The following is an 18,908-nucleotide window of genomic DNA, read 5'->3' as shown; positions in this document are numbered from 1 at the left end:
ATCCACCCAGCTCCGAAGAAACGTAATTTAAATAGCTCACACACCCAAAGGAGGTCCGCTCCTTTTAAGGTATCCTTCCCTAGGATGAAGAAAAAAGTGAGAACTGATCGAAGCAGACATGCTCACCCTATGCACTGAACAAGATGTGACCGTTTTGCAAAAAAACATATTTTCCCTAAAGAAAATGTAACCATTACGACGATGAGGCGAATGAGATGATGAAGACACAAAGCGATGGATGCTTCCTTTCCAGGTAAGTAATCCAGTGGAACAAGGAACGGAGACCATAAAAACGATCGGTCAGCACTTTGCTATACGTTGTCCTTCCAACTGATCAATCCCCCTTTGGCATTTCTTTTTTTGTTGGAGAAATAATCAACCTTTACTATGCTCTCTCTCAAAAAAAAAGGAGCAACAAATAAATTCGCAAAGTTTTAAAACTTACATGAACATAAAAATACATGCGTGTCGAACGTGTAAAAACACAACTTAGGACTATTCCAAAAAAAAACGGAAGTGATGAAAAGAGTCGCTACGAAATAGGGATCCTTACTTGCTGCGCCAATTGTAGACACAAAAATGAACAGCTATTTTAACATATTCCCTTTTTCCTATTTTTATACTTTTCCCTTTTGGCTAATTTAATGCGGATAAGTTGTAGTTGGCAAAATCCCAGTTCACTTTGTTCAGCCATTCTGCGGGTGGGGGGAGTGGACGGGCGAACAGGGCAAGCGAAATGGGCTGTCGAAACGGGTGAGCGGGCCATTTCGCCTACTTTTTATTAAATACACATCGGAGAAAGACAAAAAGACATGACAGATCTGCATGTGTGGATTTTTTTTTTTTCGCCCCCTACGCACCTTTCACGTAGTCCCCTCTGGCATTTTTGTAATCCACGTAGTAAGCATGCTCCCAAACGTCTACAGATAGGAAAAAAAAAAAAAAAAAAAATGTATCCATGCAATACGAGCAAACACAAATTTATATACAATTGTGCTTTGCTGTAGAGTTGATCTTTTTTAAAGAATGTACTTGTGGGTGACTGCTACGATGGACACTTTAACTTTGCCGCCTCACTGCAGTTGCCCTTACCTAGCGTTAAGATGGGGTGTCCAATGTTATTTTTTATCGGATTATCGGCGTCGTGTCCTTGGTAGATGATCAGCTTTTTGTCCTTCATTATTAGCCATATCCAGCCACTCCCAAAATGACCTTCAAGGAAAGTGAAAAAAAGGAAAGAGTGTCTCACAAATGTTCCATGGGGGATAAGTTGCCACACGAACGTTTCGCGCTGATTTGCCGCACCAACGTGGAAGCTGCAAAATACCTGATGCTTCCTTCAAAAAGGCGTCTTTAAAATTTTCAAAGGTCGTAAAGGACTCTTCGATTTTGTTCTTTATTTCTCCGTAAGGCATCCCACCTCCATGCTCCTTCAGTCCCAACCAAAAGAAGTTGTGGTTAAAAATTTGGGCTGTTCAAATAGTTGACGGTGAGGTGAAAGCCATGAAGGAGATGTGTACACTAAAGGAGCAGTCACCACCATGTGCACGTACATTGACGTCGAATGGTGTAAAGGGATAAATGCACAAAGGAATGGCCAGTCGAAATATTTTCCAAACAAGCATTCCATTCTTTCACTCTACCCCAATGCAGCCTTACCTGCATTGTTATAAATCGCCCCGGAGTATCTTCCTATCACCTCTGAGGGGGGTGCAAGAAAAAAGAAAAAAGAAAAAAAATAATTTTATATTTTTATATAATTAAAGGGCCACCCATCTGTCCCCATAAAGCGCGCTGACGGACCTTCCAAAGTGAGGTTCCTCAGTTCACCATGCTGTTCGGCTAAACCTGGAAGAGGAGATTAAAAAAAAAAAATTGATAAAACGAAAGTGGTGAGAAATGTAGGACACGAACGAATTGTGAATTATTCTACTCAAAATGGAGGAAAAATGAAGTGTCCAATCAGGCGATTATAAAATAAGCACGTCCCGTTGTAACTAATGCACCTCCAAATGGAGACAAGCCAATTTTGTCGCCTCTCATTCAGTACTATTTAAGTTCTTCACATATGCGGCGTGGTGCTTGCTGTAGTGGTATTTCACCGATTCTTCACTGAGGAAGGGAGACATATTTTGGGGACTCTGAAAGGACGGTAGTGTTTTATAGTTGTGTGCAGTTGTTTGTAGGTGGGGGTGACGCGCAGTGAGTACAACGAGTAATATGAGCAAGTGAACATACGGGTGCCTCCTTAGGCGTAACTGCAGTCACTTTTGTAATCACTATTTGCACGAGTGATAATGCATCTATTACGAATGGAAGCTTCATTAAGGAAAACGGTTTCGACTCCCACAGGGGTTTGACACCCCAACTGTCATACAGCATGTCGTCCACTTTGGATGCACACTTGGATTCATTTTTCACTTCAGATGGACGGCCGAAGAAGGATAGGAACCCCAGCTTGTCGGCTCTTTTGAGTCCCCGAGCGCCTGTGGTGGGGCAGCAAAAGGGAAAAGGAGATGAAGTGGGGAAGAAGCAGCGATGAAAAGAGGCACTGAAGGAGCGATACTTCACCAAACGCATGAGTAAATGCTGCTACGCAATAACGTACACACACGGGCGCGCAGCAAATCGGTGATGGCCAACGGGCGGCCTCTCTTAGAACCTTTCAATATCCCTTGCTCAAGAAGAAAAAAAAAACAAAAAAAAAAGAAAACTTTAAATGCAGCCATTTTCAAACCATCAAGCAGTACAGGGTTGTAATGAACAGCATTTTGTGAGAACGATCCTGGTAGAGGAGAGGAGGGCTTAAAATTGACATCCAACGCAGAGAATTAGAAGAATATATTTTTTAAAAAATGTAGGTGAGGGTGCAGCACATTTCACAGTGCATCTGTGTTCCTACTTGATGTGGCAATTTTGGCTGCCACTTCGCGCCCCCATTTTACACACCCATTTTTTACGGATATTTGTGAAGGCCATTTTTCAAGGTCATTTTTTTTTTTCTTTTCCCACGCTTCGCTACAGACCACATTTCTGTGCAACCAAAAGTTACACACGCGCCTCCGTTAAACATAACCGCGTGAAAAAAAAAAAAAAAAAGGAAAATACGACCACATATATATCGTTATTATTGAATCTCCATTTTTTTGCCAAACGAAAAAGGGAAGAAGCAAATTAGGGAACACCTTTGTGCCGTCTTAATACACAAAAGAATGAAATATGTTTGGAGCATTGAAGAATGAAGGGGGAACAATTCGTCCACCCTTTTGTTTGTTCTTCTTTACATACTGATGATGTTCCTTTGTGTTTGACGTTTAAGAGGAACATCACCTTGTAACGTCGCTTTGCAACGCTTCTGGGGGTCCCCCGGCAGGAGGGTTAAGCGCCATGCAGAATGATAAAAATGACGACCAATATGCATGTGAACGGAGGAAGGGTCCTTTGCGCCGAAAGACTGAACAGACATTTAAAGAAAAAAAGTCCAAACGAATTGAAGCGCATTTCAAAATTTCCACATTGGCTAATTCCCTCATTTGAGCCACCCCTTTGGATTTACCCTATATAAAGCAGAAAAAAGGACTCTGCTGCAAATATTAATATTTCCCTTGCGTATACCTTCCCGTCTGATCATAATTCGCATGACCTTCTAATATACTTCTCTTTTTATCGTTAGGATGACGCGACGGTTGCGCCGAAAGAAGGGATGCATAAGGGGGTGGGTGGGCAAATACCTTCCCCGCAAATGAACAATTAAAAGTTACGCGAGCAGGAAAAATATAAAAATTGGTAACCCACAAAAAGGGCATGCGTAAGTACAGAACATGTATACACGTGTACAAACATAAAAAAAATATTTACATGTACCTCATGTAGGTCTCCCTCACGCATAGCATATATTTATTGTTTCTCCGTTATGGGGAGCGCCCAAATGGATTATATAGCCCCCCACTAGATACGATACGCTTCCGTTTTTTTTTTTCAAACCTTTTTTTGTACGTTCCGTCCAATGTTGCGCCTTACTTTCCCCTTCAAAATGGCAAAAAAAAAAAAAAAAAAAAAATCGCATAATGCATACAAAGCATATAATACATTCATAGCAGAGGAACAAAACAGAGCCACGTAATTAAATTGCAAAATAACCGCTAAATTAAGCAAAAGGAGGAATTTCCGCCAAAGGCTACAAAGAAAAAAAAAAAAAAAAAAAAGTACTAGCCAATTTTCAAGCGCATATTTTGCCTTTCCTCAGAAAATATATACTTGTACATTTGTAGGTACGCATTTGTGTATGCCTACTTGTATACTCTTATGCGTTCACGCTGACAAATCTTGTCACTTCCGCTGCGAGTGCCACAGCCTCGTTGGGAAAAAACCCACTTCGGGAAAGCTTCATGTTCCCACATTGTTCCTGCGTGCCCATGTGCGACGTACACAGAAGGTTTAGCGAAATGGTATGCTGGTAGGAGTTCAGTTGGGGAGACTCAAGTGCCACTTTGCATTATCGTAAGATATACCCTTCTGAGGGAACACTGTGCGGGGGGATCGCAAGACCAACCATGTGCCTGATCGTCGTAAACCTTCGTGTTTGAGCGGTTGGACGGAGAAGATTCGCAGGAGAACGTTTTGGCCCACCAAAACGGACGTACAACTGGGGCGTGCGTAAAATCAGTCAGCCAAGTGAGCGTGGCATTCCACTATCGCGGAGAAGCTCATATATATCCCATCAAAGGGAAACACTACCCAAGTAAGTATCCGAGACGGGGAACGGGTGGCAGCTCAATACATAGCATAAGGGAGCTTCTTTTTTGTTCGTAGAGGGAGAACGTCAGACCGTCACACCGTTTGATCACTTCCGCACCATTCCGCCAAACATGTACTACGACCCGCTGGTGGCCCTCGCCAACCTCTCCCCCGTGGAAAAGCTGAGCGAAGAAACGTCCAAAAAAAAGTCCAGGTGGGGGAACAGCTCAGCAAGTACCAACGTAGAAAACAAAGTAGTGCCAAGCAAATGGGGACCAGAAGAAACCAAGCCGTACTTACCTCTCCCCTTTGTGGACTTACCACCAGGGTTAACTCCCTCCCAACTGGACCAGTTTCTTCGCGAACAGAGATACGATGAATTGACGAAGAAACTAAATAAAGGGGAGCTAGAATATGTGGATCCAGATATTCGACCACCATCTCCACCTCCTATTTACGATAAAAATGGAAGTAGAATAAATACAAGAGAAGCGAGGGTAAGGAATTGCATGATCGAGGAATACCACAGGTTGGTAGAGTACCTTCTAAAACATGTGGATGGGTTCGTAGCCCCCCCAAATTATAAACCAATTAAAAAAGTAAGAAAAATTGAAATACCAATTGATAAATATCCTGAATACAATTTTATGGGATTAATTATTGGCCCCCGAGGGTGCAACCATAAAAGGTTAGAAGCAGAAAGTGGTGCACAAATAAGTATCCGTGGTAAGGGTACCCTCAAAGAAGGAAAAAAAACGGATCACCAAACAGAAATTGAAGCTAATATGCCTAAGCATGTGCACATATCTGCAGACAATGAAGAATGTGTGGAGAAGGCCGTCAGTTTAATTACCCCCTTATTGGATCCCTTCCACCCACTACACGATGAATATAAAAAGAAGGGACTAGAACAACTGGCACTTGTGAATGGTATTAACATAAATCAGTTAGAGGTACAACGATGTTCCATGTGTAACTCCTCCTCGCACATGACTTTCGAGTGTCCAGAAAATATGAATCTCCAAAATTTCAAAAAACCAGAAATTAAGTGTACCCTCTGTGGGGACCATGGGCACATAACACTTGACTGCAAATTGGCAAAGCAAAATAATAGCAACATGGATTTTGACCCCTCCTCTGATAATGGCACGGTTGGAAATATCCCAGCACCTCCTTCCACCGCGCCACCACCACCATATGATAAACCCAGAGGGATCAACCCCTATGGACAACCATCCAGGACGGAAAAAATAAAAATCGACTTGGAATACCAAAAAATGATGAACGAACTGAATCCAGATAAAGAAAACGGAGACCACTCCATCGATAAGGATATCACCAAAAGTGGAAATGAAAATATCTATGCTACGGGAGCCAATGCAACGGGTGACTTTCCTCCCCCAGGAGGCAGCCACACTTCGTTAGGCGATATGCATATGGATTCATTTAGCAACCCTACACCTAATTACGCTGATCTGAGCACCATCTTTCCAGGCACCATCGGAAGCGGAAAAGGTCCCCGAGGGGGCAGAGGTGGAAAGGGTAGTAAAAGTAACAAAAATTTTAATAACGGGATTATGCCTCCTCCAATGAATAGCAAAAATAAAAACAACCCAAATCTTATCCCCCTGGGGCAGAATGGCAATGCTTTTGCAGATGACCTAATGAGTGCAAGTACATCATCCAACTTTTACGACTCACACTTCAAAAGTGGGAGAAGCAATTCTCAAAAAAATTCTAACAAAAATTTTAATACATCAGGTTCGAATTACCAAAATGCGAATAATATTCCTTTAAATGGTGCCCTCCCCATGTTACCCAATTTTTTTAATTTTCCTTTTATGAATAACGGTATGGTACCAGGTGGTTCTGTGCCCTTCCCCGGTGGGCAGCAGATGCCTCCTGGCCAGCAGCTACCCATGGACCCACTCTACATGCAGGGCTTTCCGGGTAAGAGTACCTCCTACGTGATGAATTTTGCGCGTGCATTTATACAGCACACATTATTCTCATTAAGTTGGTCTTTTATTTATTTTATTTTATTCTGTCTGATTTGTTTACACTATTACGTGCACTTCATAATTTTGATGCCCTCCTTTTACAGGTTGGCCGCAAATGCCCATGGGCTACCCGGAAGATATGCTAGCGCACGCAGCTGCACCTGACACGAATCCGCCCCCCTTGCCATCGGAAGGTGTAAACAATGAGGACAGCGCAAATGTTACGTGAGTGCTTCGGGGGAAAAGAAGCAGTTTGGATAAGAAGGAGAGCCCTCTGCAGGGATTAGTGCAATTTTGCGAGAAAGGCACCGTTTCGAGGAACGGGCCCAGTTTTTAATTCGCAGAATGCGTAGAAGACTGTGTGCACTGCGAAGGCACCAATTTACAAACGGTAAGAAAGTACGCAATCCTCATGTAAGTCACAAAAAAATGTTCAAGGAGACACATTCGACATTTTTAAGAGAGCGCCATCGCTGTGGAGGCGTGCTCACGAATCTTTTGCAGTGCAGCTCCTTTTCACAACATCCTTGCAGCGGAGCCATCTTCGTGGTCTGTTTTGCAGTGTGAGCCCGTTTACAACTCCCTTTGGAGGGGCACCTCTTTTACTTTTACTGTTCCCCCTGCAGCGGTTCCCCCATTAACGCTCACCACCTCCCCCTCACACGACCGTGCCAACACACTTATAATTGCGTTGGTGACTTTTTTTTTTTCGTCGTTTACTGAATCTATGCTTGTATAAATGCTCGGGAACTTTGTATATAACCAGCAGTACAGGTCGATTATTTCATAGTAAACCTCCAGCACGCTGAGACACTGCTCAAGTGGCACATTCGGATGGTTGGAATCTTCCAGGGAGGCGCTGAATGGAGTTGCGCCTAAGGGGAAGTCAATGCCAACTGCACTCTGTTGCTTCTTCGAGTGGGTACAACTCTCCCCATCGGAGAAGAAGTTTGATAATTCTTCCTCACCCTGTTTACGATCTGACCAGGCGGTGCCGCTATTCGGGGTGCCTCCATTCCTGGCGAGGTTACCTCCTTGGAGAGGTAAGCCATCCGTGAGCGCACCCGAGTAACTATGCCTCTCCCTTAACTCTTCAACCCCCCCCACCGTAGTAGTAGGCACAATGTGTTGATTTATACACTCAAAAAAATCCACAAAATTTAGCAGCTCATGACATAAAGCAAAGGTTCTCAGAGTAGTTAACATATTAACGTCATTTACATTTATCGGAGAAAGGGTATACACAAAGAGAATTTCGTTGTCCAGATTTATTTCTTTTAAAAATTTAGCTATGGTTATCATTTGGTTGTAATTTTTCGTTAAAAAAAAATAATCCTCATTAAGCTTTGCGTAATCTACCAGTATGCTCATAATTTCATGCAGCTCTACCTTTGCTTTGTGTTCATGCTCTAGCATTTTTTTCAATTTATTTATCAGGTTAAAGTCTGGAAAGAAGCCTGCCTTTGTACAGGTGTTGCTTTTTCCCTTTATTTGGTGAACAATGGGATCCACAATGTGGGTATTCTGTTGTAGTCCATCCAATTGAGCGGAACTACCCTCCCCGTCTAAATACCTCCCCTCATCATTTCCTCTTAATTCGTTAGGGGACCTCACGTGTTCACCACAATTGTGTGTAAAAGTGGAATCCTCTGAATGGCTATTCTCCAACCCTTTTCCATCCAGCGAAGCATCACTTTCGCTCCTGAAAATTCTTTTAACAGTGCTCAAATCATGCGCATGGAAACAAGTGACGTAACCAGTTATCGGTTCTCTAACCCCATGATGAAATCTTCCAGCTCGGCCCGCTATCTGTAACACCTCCGAAGCGTACAAATTTCTTATTTTATCTCCATCAAATTTTTGCAAAGAATAAAATATAATTCTTCTTATGTTAATGTTCACCCCCATGCCTATCACATCTGTAGCGATTAAAATGGTTTGTTTTTTGTTGTCACTGGTGAGGGGTAGTTCTGCGGTGTCAGCTTTGTCCACTTCTCCTATGTTTACCTCCTCTGTGCAGCATCGGTTGAATAACTCCACCTGCCTGCGCTTCAATTCCGGGGGCAAACTCCCATAAATTACAAAAACACGCTTATTCAACCGCTCCAGGCGATTCTTTAACAACATGATGCTATTTCTGGAGAAGGTAATTACGCAATCTCCCGTCTTGAGTTTTTCCCATTCCACTGTATTTTCCTGCACATGCAATTTTGTTAACCGTTCGAATCGCTTTATAATTAACTGGTCTTCTAAAAGGTCTGCTAATTTTTTCACCAAACTGATTATGTTTTCACTTCCACAGAGGTATATCTCTTCACAGTCCAGGTTAAGAAGAACATTTGTCCACGCACATCCTCTCGTGTCATGGTTAAGCATCTGAATTTCGTCAACCACAACGCAGTCGTATTGTCTATCCAGGGGGGTCATTTCGACTGTACAAACTGTATGTGTTGCATTTTTTTTTTTAATTAATTCTTGGCCTGTTAATAAGCTGGTGACTTTATTCAGTTTAATTAGTTTTTTGTGGATTTCCCACGCTAGGATTCTTAAAGGCGCACAATACAACCCATTACTTGATTTACACAAACTTTGGAAAGCTTCATAAGTCTTTCCGCTGTTCGTTGGTCCAACATACAAGTGTAGCTTCCTCGCTTTTTTTTTTTTTTTTTTTTTTACCAGTTCGCTTAACTCGCTAAAGTCGCACATTCGCCTCACATGTTCATAAAAAATCCACTGCTTGTAGTAATTCTTTTTTATGAACTGCTGGAAAATGGCTAGCAGTTTAGCATACTTCATGGACCCACTTTTGGTTTCCCCGTCTTTCGGTTCTTCCTCCTCGTTCTGCAGAATCTTCCTCACCTCGAACGCTCGTGATGTATCCCCCCGGAGGTGCTCCAAAAAATCGTTTCGCACATGACTGTCCTGCAGGAAAAAACTGGGGATGTTACACGAACGCATAACTTGGCGTTGCATCTCCTGGTCAGTTACAACCTTGATTAGGACGTTTCTTGTTTTTTGCAGTTCGTTTTCGCTTAGGGGAATTAGCCGTTGCGCCTTCAGGTAATCTTCGGTTATTTTTTCAGCGGTGGGGTGCTCAGGGGGGTATGTTGCCACGTGGTCAATAGCGCAAAACGTCCCATGATACGTCACCCGATCCGCCCCGTTGTCTTCGTTCTGGTTTACACACGTCGATGCTGCTCCCCCCCTATTGAAGCTTCCAATCAGTCGAATCTTCCCATGGGGAATGAACCCCCTCCCCTTCCGGCAAGTCCACACAAGACATTGCAACATTTTTAACTTCCTCAAATGGTTTAACAGGACAACAGCGGAATGTATCCTACGTGGGGAAAACTCCCAAATCGAAAACAACTACGAACGTAACAAACGTACTTGCGAGGATGTCCTACGCTCTTTAGCGAAAAGACGAATCATCCCATTGGAGTTAGCACACCTTTTGTAAGCCTCCTACATGGTCGATGTTTCCTAACTCTGCTATCCATAATGTGATTCCCTCACCATAATGTAACGCATGCACTACTTTTCCCCCTGTGTACATTCCTTTTCATTTTTGTGAGGGATACTTTACCGGAGGAATCTCTTCCCCCTCCTTTAACTGGCCAAATTGTCATGCGAAGGAAAAAGGAAGTCCAAAGGAGGGCATATCCCATGGGTTATTTTCATCCTGGACTTGCTCTTCATAATCCTCCTCTCACGGTGAACAACACATATGGTTAGCAGGCACATTGGAATAAACTCTCCCACATTGACATATTACCCCCCCGTGGTTGGTCAAGAAAGCATCCATCCTAAAGGAAGCCAAAGGAAGTATACACAAAAGAAAGGCCCATGCACCTATACAACTTGATTGCCCTCTATTGTCAGTTTTAAAAAAAAAAAAAAAAAAAAATTTAATCACCCTAATGGTTCAGTTGAGAAAAGGGTAGGAATGCTTCTCATCCTGTACAGGCAGGAGTTCCTTCAAATGCGTCGACACAACTTTTTTTTTTTTTTTCTACCCACGCTGCTACGACGGTACATAAAATGGGGAAGACCCGTCACGTCACCACTGCGCCACCACCACGCATGTGAAGAATTTACCCTTCTCTACATTTCCAGAAAAAAAAAAAAAAATTTAAATGTGCGTGTGCCGTTTGTACACCTATGATGAGCGACGTTTGGGGCATACCTGAATTTTATCCAAAGTGAAGATGGAATATGCCTCGGTAAATTTTACACCAACAGGATGGATCCCTTAAAATGTCCCCCACACTTCCTTTCCCTTTTGGGGGGTTCACTAGAAATGATGCGCGTGTGGTGGGCGAGTTCGGCTTTTACACCTGCTCGCTGTGCGCTCCCACGAAGTAACCAACAGGTTAATTAAAAAAAAAAAAAAAAGTTTTAATATATAATTGTGCGTCTCTTTAAAAAAATTAAAAGAATACACATGACGAAAAAATTGACATACTCGCACCCCCGCATCTCACATGGGTGCTTAAAACATGTGCACACGGTCTGTGTATAGAGGGGGGATAAAAATACGCATGTGGTTGAAACGTTCGTACCATTATGGCACGTACGTATTTAAGTACGTGCTTATACATGTATGTGTACTGTTATGTAAATAACAAAGCTCATGATGCATGGTAATATATGCTTGTGGAGTTGCTCAAAATTGCATGGTCTCCGTTCCAGGGTTAAGCACCCCCCTTTACGTCTTCTTTCCTGTATAATCAAATTGCTTTTTTTTTTTTTTTTTTTTTTTTTTTTATTACATTTTCCCCCTATTGCGCTATCGCTCGAAATGGGAAGAGTAAACCCACCCAACGGTTGTAACACGCGCACAAGATGTGACGTGGCCTCTCACAAGGTGGTTTCCCTCTCCCGTGGGGTGATCACTCGACGACCTTGATTTTCTTCAAGCACTTGTACATCTCATATGCACAGGGTCTCTCCTCGGGAGTGAAGCTGAAGCACCTCTGCAGGCACTTCTTCATCGAGTTGGGTAGAAAGTTTGGAATATGGGGGGTCTTCTTATTGACGAGCAACTCATGTCGTATTTTTACATTCTTCGATAAATTATGGTATGGATATTTGCTCGAAAATATTTCAACGATGCAGCACGCCAAACTCCATATATCAATCTTCTCTGTCACTTCAGATGTACAGCTAAAGGTCTCAGGGGCCATATATCTATAGGAGCCAAAATTGCTGTAAAGCTTTGAATTCTTAAAACGAGCTTTTCCAAAATCGCACATAACTAAGTGCATATTATTGTCTATCAACACGTTGGATGTTTTTATATCTCCATTTATAACGGGCGGGTTATGTGTATGAAAACCATGAACAATAGAACACATTTCGGATGCCCATGCCAGTCTCTGCTTTTTGTGAATTTTATTTTTATTTTTTAAAAAATTAAATAAATTACCCTTAGGGTAATACTCCAACAGTAACATCAACTTATTCGATCTGATGCATATTCCATAGAAGGTACAAATATTTGGGCGTTGAATATTTTTATATATTTCTATTTCTCTTAAAAAGTTTTTTAAATTTTTGCTGTCTTTCAGATCGTGTATTTTTATAGCAACTGGGGTTTTTACCTGTACCACTTCTTCGCTCTCTTCGCACGTTTCTTCCTCTCCTCCTTTTGCTGATTCGTTCGTTGTATTTCTCCCCTCAGGCGCTTCTTCCTTCACGTCGCCAGTTACATTTGTCATATTAGTCATATTTTTCACGCCTTTTCCATCTGACCCGGTTTTCATTTTCATCAGGTTTTTCCCTTCCACGTATAAGGATGTCACCTTGGCGTTTTTAACCCCTTTATCATCTACTCTAACTCTTGAACCTTTCGTCGCCCTTATGGTTGCTGCATTTTTCTCCTCAGGTAATCCCTTCTCCCCTGTACATTTTTCTTTCCTTCCCGCACGAGACAGGGAATGAAAAGCTCTTTCTTCATCGTCACTTTCTCCTTCTTTTCCTTCCTCCACGTCCTCCTGCTTATCGCTATTTTCAGCGCATACATCCTCCAGATGCCTCTGCTGCGCCTTTTCCAGGTTGCTCACCTTCGGGCCGTAGTTGTACTCCCTCTCATTGCCATACTCCTTAAAAGCGTTTTTATTCCTAGACACATTCATCAACATGGTCGTTTTAGATTCATCCGTATTGTTGGTGTTCAGCACGGTGCTGCTTCCCGCACCGTTATTGCTCAGGTGCATGTTGGCCTTGTTTGTGCTTCCCATTTTGTCTGCCTCGTCCCTCTGTACGTTGTTGCTGCGTCCGCTACTACCATGGGCGGTTCCCCCACTGCCAGCTCCGTTGTTATTTTCCGTCTCGTCACTCCTCTCATTGTTCCCAGTGCCACCATTCATCATTTTGCTTTTCCCTCCCGCACAATCCGCGCTGACTTCCTCATAATTGCAGCAGAGGAACTCATCGAGCATGTTAATTTTCTCCTGCAGGATCATGGCGTCTCTATCTTCCTTATTAAAATTGAAAGCGCCTTCACCACACGCATCCGAGTTGGTATAGTTCAGGTTGGAGAAGAAGGCGTTATTATTTTGGCTGTTCGTCTGGTTCCCTTGTTCCGTCTCGACCATTTTGTTCAAACAGTTTCCGTTGGTGTTTCCCTGCAGGTCCTCCCCTTGCGGAGCGCACGAGCAATTATTCGGCTGCTTGTGATACTTCTTCCTCAAATTGAAAAGGAATTTCAAAAAGCCAAAAATTAACGCATTCAGAAGATGACTCATATTCATCTTACTAAAAGGAATGATGGCCAATTTATTCAGTCCATTTTTATGCTTATTAATTTCGTGTTTGAGGAGGGAAGAGCTCTTCATCATCCTTTCATTGTTTAGCACATTGAAGACGGTCAGGCTTTGGTACTTCTTCAGTTCCTTATGCTCATCGATAAAGACAATTTTAAATATGCACTTATCACTGTAGTAGTGGAAAATATTCTTATTGTCAAATATGTATAGGCTTTCCTTATTCATTCCGTAGGTTATTATATTTTTTCCTTTAACGTAGAGGAAGGAGAGGCTATTCTTGTAGGCCACGTTATTATGATAAACGTCTAGCAACAAGTAGGCAATTATTTCTTCATGGTATTTTTTCTCCAACTCCGTATTATTCATCATTTTTAATTTATAAAAAATTCTCTTTGCTTCGATAAAAAATTCATCTCTGTCAATTATTATCTTATCACTCATCTTTTTGGAATAAATAAAGTTAAGCATTTTTTTTTTTAACTTTCTTATTTCCTGTACGTGTATACAATTGGCTCCCTTTTTCAGGTCCACCTTTTCGGCCGCGTCCTCCACACCTGCTCCGAGTTCAGCATCTTCCGCACCTTCCCCTTGGGGCACATTGCCACTGCCCGATTTTTGGTCCTTCCTCAGGAACAATCCCTCAGTTTCCTTATTCACGTTATAATCCTCATGGTTGCTCGCTTTCTTTTTCCTCTCTTCATTCTCCTTATCATCCCAACTTTTTAGAATATTTTCAATGGCACAATTGTTTTTTTCTTCCTCCACTTCGTCGTCCTCTTCCTCCTCCGGTTGTTCCTCGCCCAACTGTTCTCTATCTGCACCCTCGACGGGGTGCTCACCATTCATGCCATTGCTACCACCGTTGGGATCTACCGGATTGTTGAACCTGTCGAATATTTTCTCAATCAACTGGTTTCGCAGGTTGCACAACTTTTTGGTGCTTCTGCTAAGCTTGCTACTATCGCTGTTGTGGCTTTTCTTCTTCTTCATAGGGAACTGCTTGTTTGGGCAACTTCCCTTGGGGGTGCTGCTTCCATTTCGCCCACTGCCATGGCCAGAATTACCCTTCGATTCTGCACCATCGTGTATATTGCTATTATCTGCGTAGTTGCTGGAACCGTCTTGATTTAGTCCATCCACGTGGTTGTCCTCTGCCCCCGGGGGAAGCACATTTCGCTGCTCTTCCAGCTGTTGTTCCTCCACTTGATGTTCCTGCAGTTGTTGCTCCTGCAATTGTTGCTCCTGTCCGTATTCCTCCTCATCCTCATCGTTATCCTGATCATATTCATCATTATCCTCCCCGTTCAACTGCCTATGTGTACTTCTTCTCCTTTCTGTTTTCCCTGCAGCTTCACCACTAACCCCGTTAAGGCCGCTAACTCCGCCTAGCCCCTTTAAGCCATCCTGGTTTGGTAGCGCCTTGCTGTGCTTCCCACTGGCGCCATACAGCATCTCGCACTTCTTTACTTTCCTCAGAAGGACGCCCTTGTAAACAACTCCAAAGCCTCCCTTCGAAAGGTAGGATTGAATTTTCACGTCATCATAATGAATGAGATACGAATCACTAAGATACAATGAGCAGATATTCGTACTTGTCATGAAAATAATTTTTGAAATATTTGTAAATATATTTTCATTCCTCAGGGGGTAGTATAATTTTATCCTTTTAACTATAACGTCATTTTCACCCAAATGGATGAGAGGAAAGTTGAGCATTTTCTCCTTTTCTAGACTCCTCCTATATATTTTAATATTACAGTTTTCCTTTGTTTTGAAAATTTTCTTCTCCTCATCGTATACGACGTTTTCATTGCTTAGGCAGTTCTCCTTGAAGTACGCCACCGTGTTGTCTACGTTGTTTCCATTACTGTTATTATTATTATTGTTGTTACTGTTGTTATTGTTATTGCTGTTATTGTTGTTGTTATCGTAGGAGTTCCTCTTCTCGCTCGAGTTCTTGTTCCCATTAATGTCCGTGTCAGACACGTTCAAGTTGATGTTGTTGCTCATAGATCCAGCACTGTTTTTCCTGCATGCGTTTTTTTCACCTTTATGGTTTTCCACACGCAGGTCACCGTTACCCTTGACTTGTTCATGCAGCTTTCCACTCTTTTCGCTTTTCAATACCACCTTCTTGAGGTGATCTCCGGAATTGTTCCCCCCCGCTACTGCTGCGTTAACTCCCCCTTTCTTCTTCCCATAATTGGCGCAGCTGCAACTTTTCCCCACGTAACTTTCATTTTCATTCCTTAAAGGTGTAGATGCTATTCCAATTTGTGTCCCTGCTCCGTTTTCCAAACCACCTGCACCTCCTCCGTTTTTTTTACTCCTGTACAAATCATGCCTCTCCGATGATGGTAACTGATAATCCTCCTCATAATTTAAAACCTTCTTCGTGCTGGCGTTTAGCATTCTCTTCAAATTATCTTCATCCCTTAGTCCCTTGCTCAAATATAAGCTAGTCGGCACGTCATACACGTTGCCACATGGGACACCCCCAATAGGGGCTACTCCTGCAGAAGGAACAGACCCCCCTAAATACATCATCGTTGGTATGTTTTTCTTCCCCTTCAGATTGGCTTCCTCTGGGGATAGACAACACATACCATTATCAACCACCTTAAGGCCCTTCAAATTGTTTGTATACAAAGATTTTGACGCGCCTGGATGTTTTTGCATAGCGTTTTGTAAACTTTCCTGTTCCAGCATCATCATCATCATATGGTCATTTGCTCCACTGACTCCTCTCTCCATTTTTTGAAATTGCTCGTATTTACTTTGCTTTTGCTGTTGCTCCGTTTCTTGGTCTTCTTTTCTGATAAAGAATTTTTCTAAATGACCATCGTGCAAATTATTACACTTTCGGTCCAAGTGGCTATCGTACTTCCTACCCTGGAGTGGCTCATTCAGTTGTTCTCCTATCCGATCACCGACCCGTTCACATGGACGATGGTTTGGTCTTTCCCCCTGCTTCGCCCCATAAGTAGCATTCACTGGAAAGTAGCCCTTCTTCTGGCGGTGGTTCTCCCCCAGGTACTGCTTCAAGTCGTAGAACACGTAGTTGCTCTCTTCATCCCTCTGTTCAACGCTTTTCCTCTTTTCAAACTTGGCATACTGTTGCTGCTGCTGCTGCTTCTGCTGGGATGTATGGATGGGGCGTCCGTTGGGGTATTCCACATCCCCCCGGCAATCCTCAAAAAAGTTATTGTAAGACATTTTTTTTTTCTCCTCCTGGGCCTTCATCTTGTTCATAATTTTCTCCTGCACTTTATTTACATTCGTTAAAGAATACGAATTTTTTATTTTCTCGTAACTTTTCAAATGGACCATGTAGTTAGCACTCTCCTCCACTTCCTTCGCTTCGTCCTCCTTCTCATAATCCATCCTCTCCCTTTTAATGTTGTTCAGTTTTTCCTTTATTTGGATGAGGTTATTTATAAATAAACGTTTGTTCATTATTTCATTGGCGCTAACGTTGCAGTTGTTCGTACGTGGGTTGATCATGGGGGAGTTGTTACCCAGACTTGCCCTATGGTGAATATTCGTTTTGTCCCCAAAGAGGTCCGCGTGTATGTATTCACCTTGACTGTGGGGGACCTTCTTAAAGACGTTACTTCCGCTCAAGCTGGGTCTGCTAAAATGGCCACTAGCTTGACTGCTCAGGTGGCCGCTAAGTTGACTGTTAAAATGGCCTCCAACGTGGCCGTTTGCGTGCCCGTTTGCGTGTCCGTTTACGTGCCCATTTATGTGCCCGTTTGCATGCCCATTTACATGCCCGCTGTATATCTGCCCCTTGATGCCCCTATGGGCGGCATGACCGCTATAATCCAAATGGACGAACTCTCCATGGCTATTCACATACACCATGCCGTTGTTTCCACTCCCCACCTTGGAAAGGCCATTCGAACCTCCGTTCATATTTTGTTCCTCTAAAACATTTCTACTCCTCAGGAAGTCCCTATTAAATTCTTGCCTCGAAATGATGTTACTACAGAAAACGCTATTGCTGCCCTTAGGGTGGTGGTTACTCATGTCCTGCTCATTTGGGTTCCCATAAAATGAGTGCCCACTCATTCTGCTGCTGCTTCCCTTGAACATTTTTTCTGTGGGTGGGGCTAATCTTTCTTTTGGTCTCCACGTTGGTTTTACTTCACCTAGATGGGTACACGTCTACGATACAATTACAATTCCGTTGTATCACTTTTTTTTTTTTTTTTTTTTTCATTTATTTGCGATAACCAGAACGGCTCCTAAACATACTCCAATGTGCATTATTACTTTTTGTGAAGATTGGACAGGTGGGTTGCAACGTGAACGGACGTAACTGTACGTTTGGCTAACAATGCAAGTGCTGCGTGGAGATATCTCCGTCACTTACTACGGGTGCGTTATATGGTGTCCCGTTTTTTAGTAGGCGCAAAATGAGTTCCTTCGCCTTTGAAAGGGTTATTATAATATATATGCACTTGCCTGTGCGTGTGGTTCTGTGCCTTCCTTTTTCTTTTGTATCTCCTCAGAGGCACCTGCCCGACGGTAAAATCCAAAGGTGCGTAACAAATATACAACTGCACGTTTGTTTGTATGAACCTGTTGGTCACCTCACCTCAGAGTCTACACTTCAGTTCTTAAAAAGTTGTGTAAAAAAAAAAAAAAAACTGCACTGAAGAAACGGTCGTCACGCGATTTCGACAAGCATACATATATTTACATACAAGCAGCACGCTACGTATAGCCTGCATACGAATTAATAAAAATCAAATTAAATGGCATATCATCCCCGTACAACGGGACATACTCCTACAGAGCGCAATGCCAAGTAGCAGTTATTACAATACAAAAATAACACAATGTGATCAAGGTAAGGAGAACACACCCTGATGTGAAACCGCGTACGTACGTAGGCATAGCCTAGTGGCACTCACGAAACTAAACACAAATAGAGGAGACACTTTTGCGGTGGGTGTAGCAGATGCAATCCCACTTATGTCATCAAGATTTGACAGGCTAGAAAATAAAAAAAATAAAAAAAATTGACTAAAATAAAAACTTAAGTTGTACGTATTACAAGGGTGTGCTTAGATTGGGTGCACTATAAAACGGGAAGAACTCAATAAAGCCAAACGTTCGCGCGTTCAAGGATGAGCTCCTTTCCACATGTGGAAGGAGACAATGATCACTCAACGGTACACATAGGCACTCACATTCGAAGCTATTCACATACGAAGGTGCAATTGGACATACATCTGCGCGTGAAAAAAGAACAAGATATTCTATAACCAGAACGGAATGTTACACGACGGATCTACCGTTGCACATATGTAAGAAAAAAAACGTGCGGACAAATGGACAGGATTAAATAACCTTCATACGAAGGAGTCTAACATTAAAAGGGGCTAATAAA

The 18,908-nt window shown here is 42.6% G+C and overlaps 4 protein-coding genes across 4 annotated transcripts; 1 reads left to right on the top strand and 3 right to left on the bottom strand.

Annotated features, from left to right (window-relative positions):
- Nucleotides 1-420: 420 nt before the first annotated feature.
- On the bottom strand, nt 421-2,770 carry PCOAH_00034470 (Fe-superoxide dismutase; the record flags this gene model as incomplete). The annotated part of the gene is made up of 10 exons (XM_020060241.1): nt 421-695; nt 861-920; nt 1,093-1,212; nt 1,328-1,471; nt 1,660-1,701; nt 1,804-1,848; nt 2,051-2,141; nt 2,311-2,486; nt 2,615-2,678; nt 2,738-2,770. The coding sequence occupies 10 exons, from the start codon at nt 2,768-2,770 to the stop codon at nt 637-639; spliced, it is 834 nt and encodes a 277-aa protein (XP_019915609.1).
- A 2,098-nt stretch (nt 2,771-4,868) lies between these two features.
- On the top strand, nt 4,869-7,304 carry PCOAH_00034460 (Uncharacterized protein; the record flags this gene model as incomplete). The annotated part of the gene is made up of 3 exons (XM_020060240.1): nt 4,869-6,687; nt 6,842-6,962; nt 7,271-7,304. The coding sequence occupies 3 exons, from the start codon at nt 4,869-4,871 to the stop codon at nt 7,302-7,304; spliced, it is 1,974 nt and encodes a 657-aa protein (XP_019915756.1).
- Nucleotides 7,305-7,310: 6 nt separating this feature from the next.
- Nucleotides 7,311-10,028, bottom strand: PCOAH_00034450 (Uncharacterized protein; the record flags this gene model as incomplete). Its single annotated transcript, XM_020060239.1, has 1 exon — nt 7,311-10,028. One exon carries the CDS (start codon nt 10,026-10,028, stop codon nt 7,311-7,313), a length of 2,718 nt encoding a protein of 905 aa, XP_019915846.1.
- Nucleotides 10,029-11,629: 1,601 nt separating this feature from the next.
- On the bottom strand, nt 11,630-17,605 carry PCOAH_00034440 (Protein kinase; the record flags this gene model as incomplete). The annotated part of the gene is made up of 1 exon (XM_020060238.1): nt 11,630-17,605. One exon carries the CDS (start codon nt 17,603-17,605, stop codon nt 11,630-11,632), a length of 5,976 nt encoding a protein of 1,991 aa, XP_019915999.1.
- Nucleotides 17,606-18,908: the final 1,303 nt, after the last annotated feature.

This window comes from Plasmodium coatneyi, chromosome 11, assembly GCF_001680005.1.
Source record: "Plasmodium coatneyi strain Hackeri chromosome 11, complete sequence".
Classification (NCBI taxonomy): Eukaryota; Apicomplexa; class Aconoidasida; order Haemosporida; family Plasmodiidae; genus Plasmodium; species Plasmodium coatneyi.
Note: the sequence above shows the minus strand (reverse complement) of the source record. Positions and strands in the feature narration are given on the sequence as shown.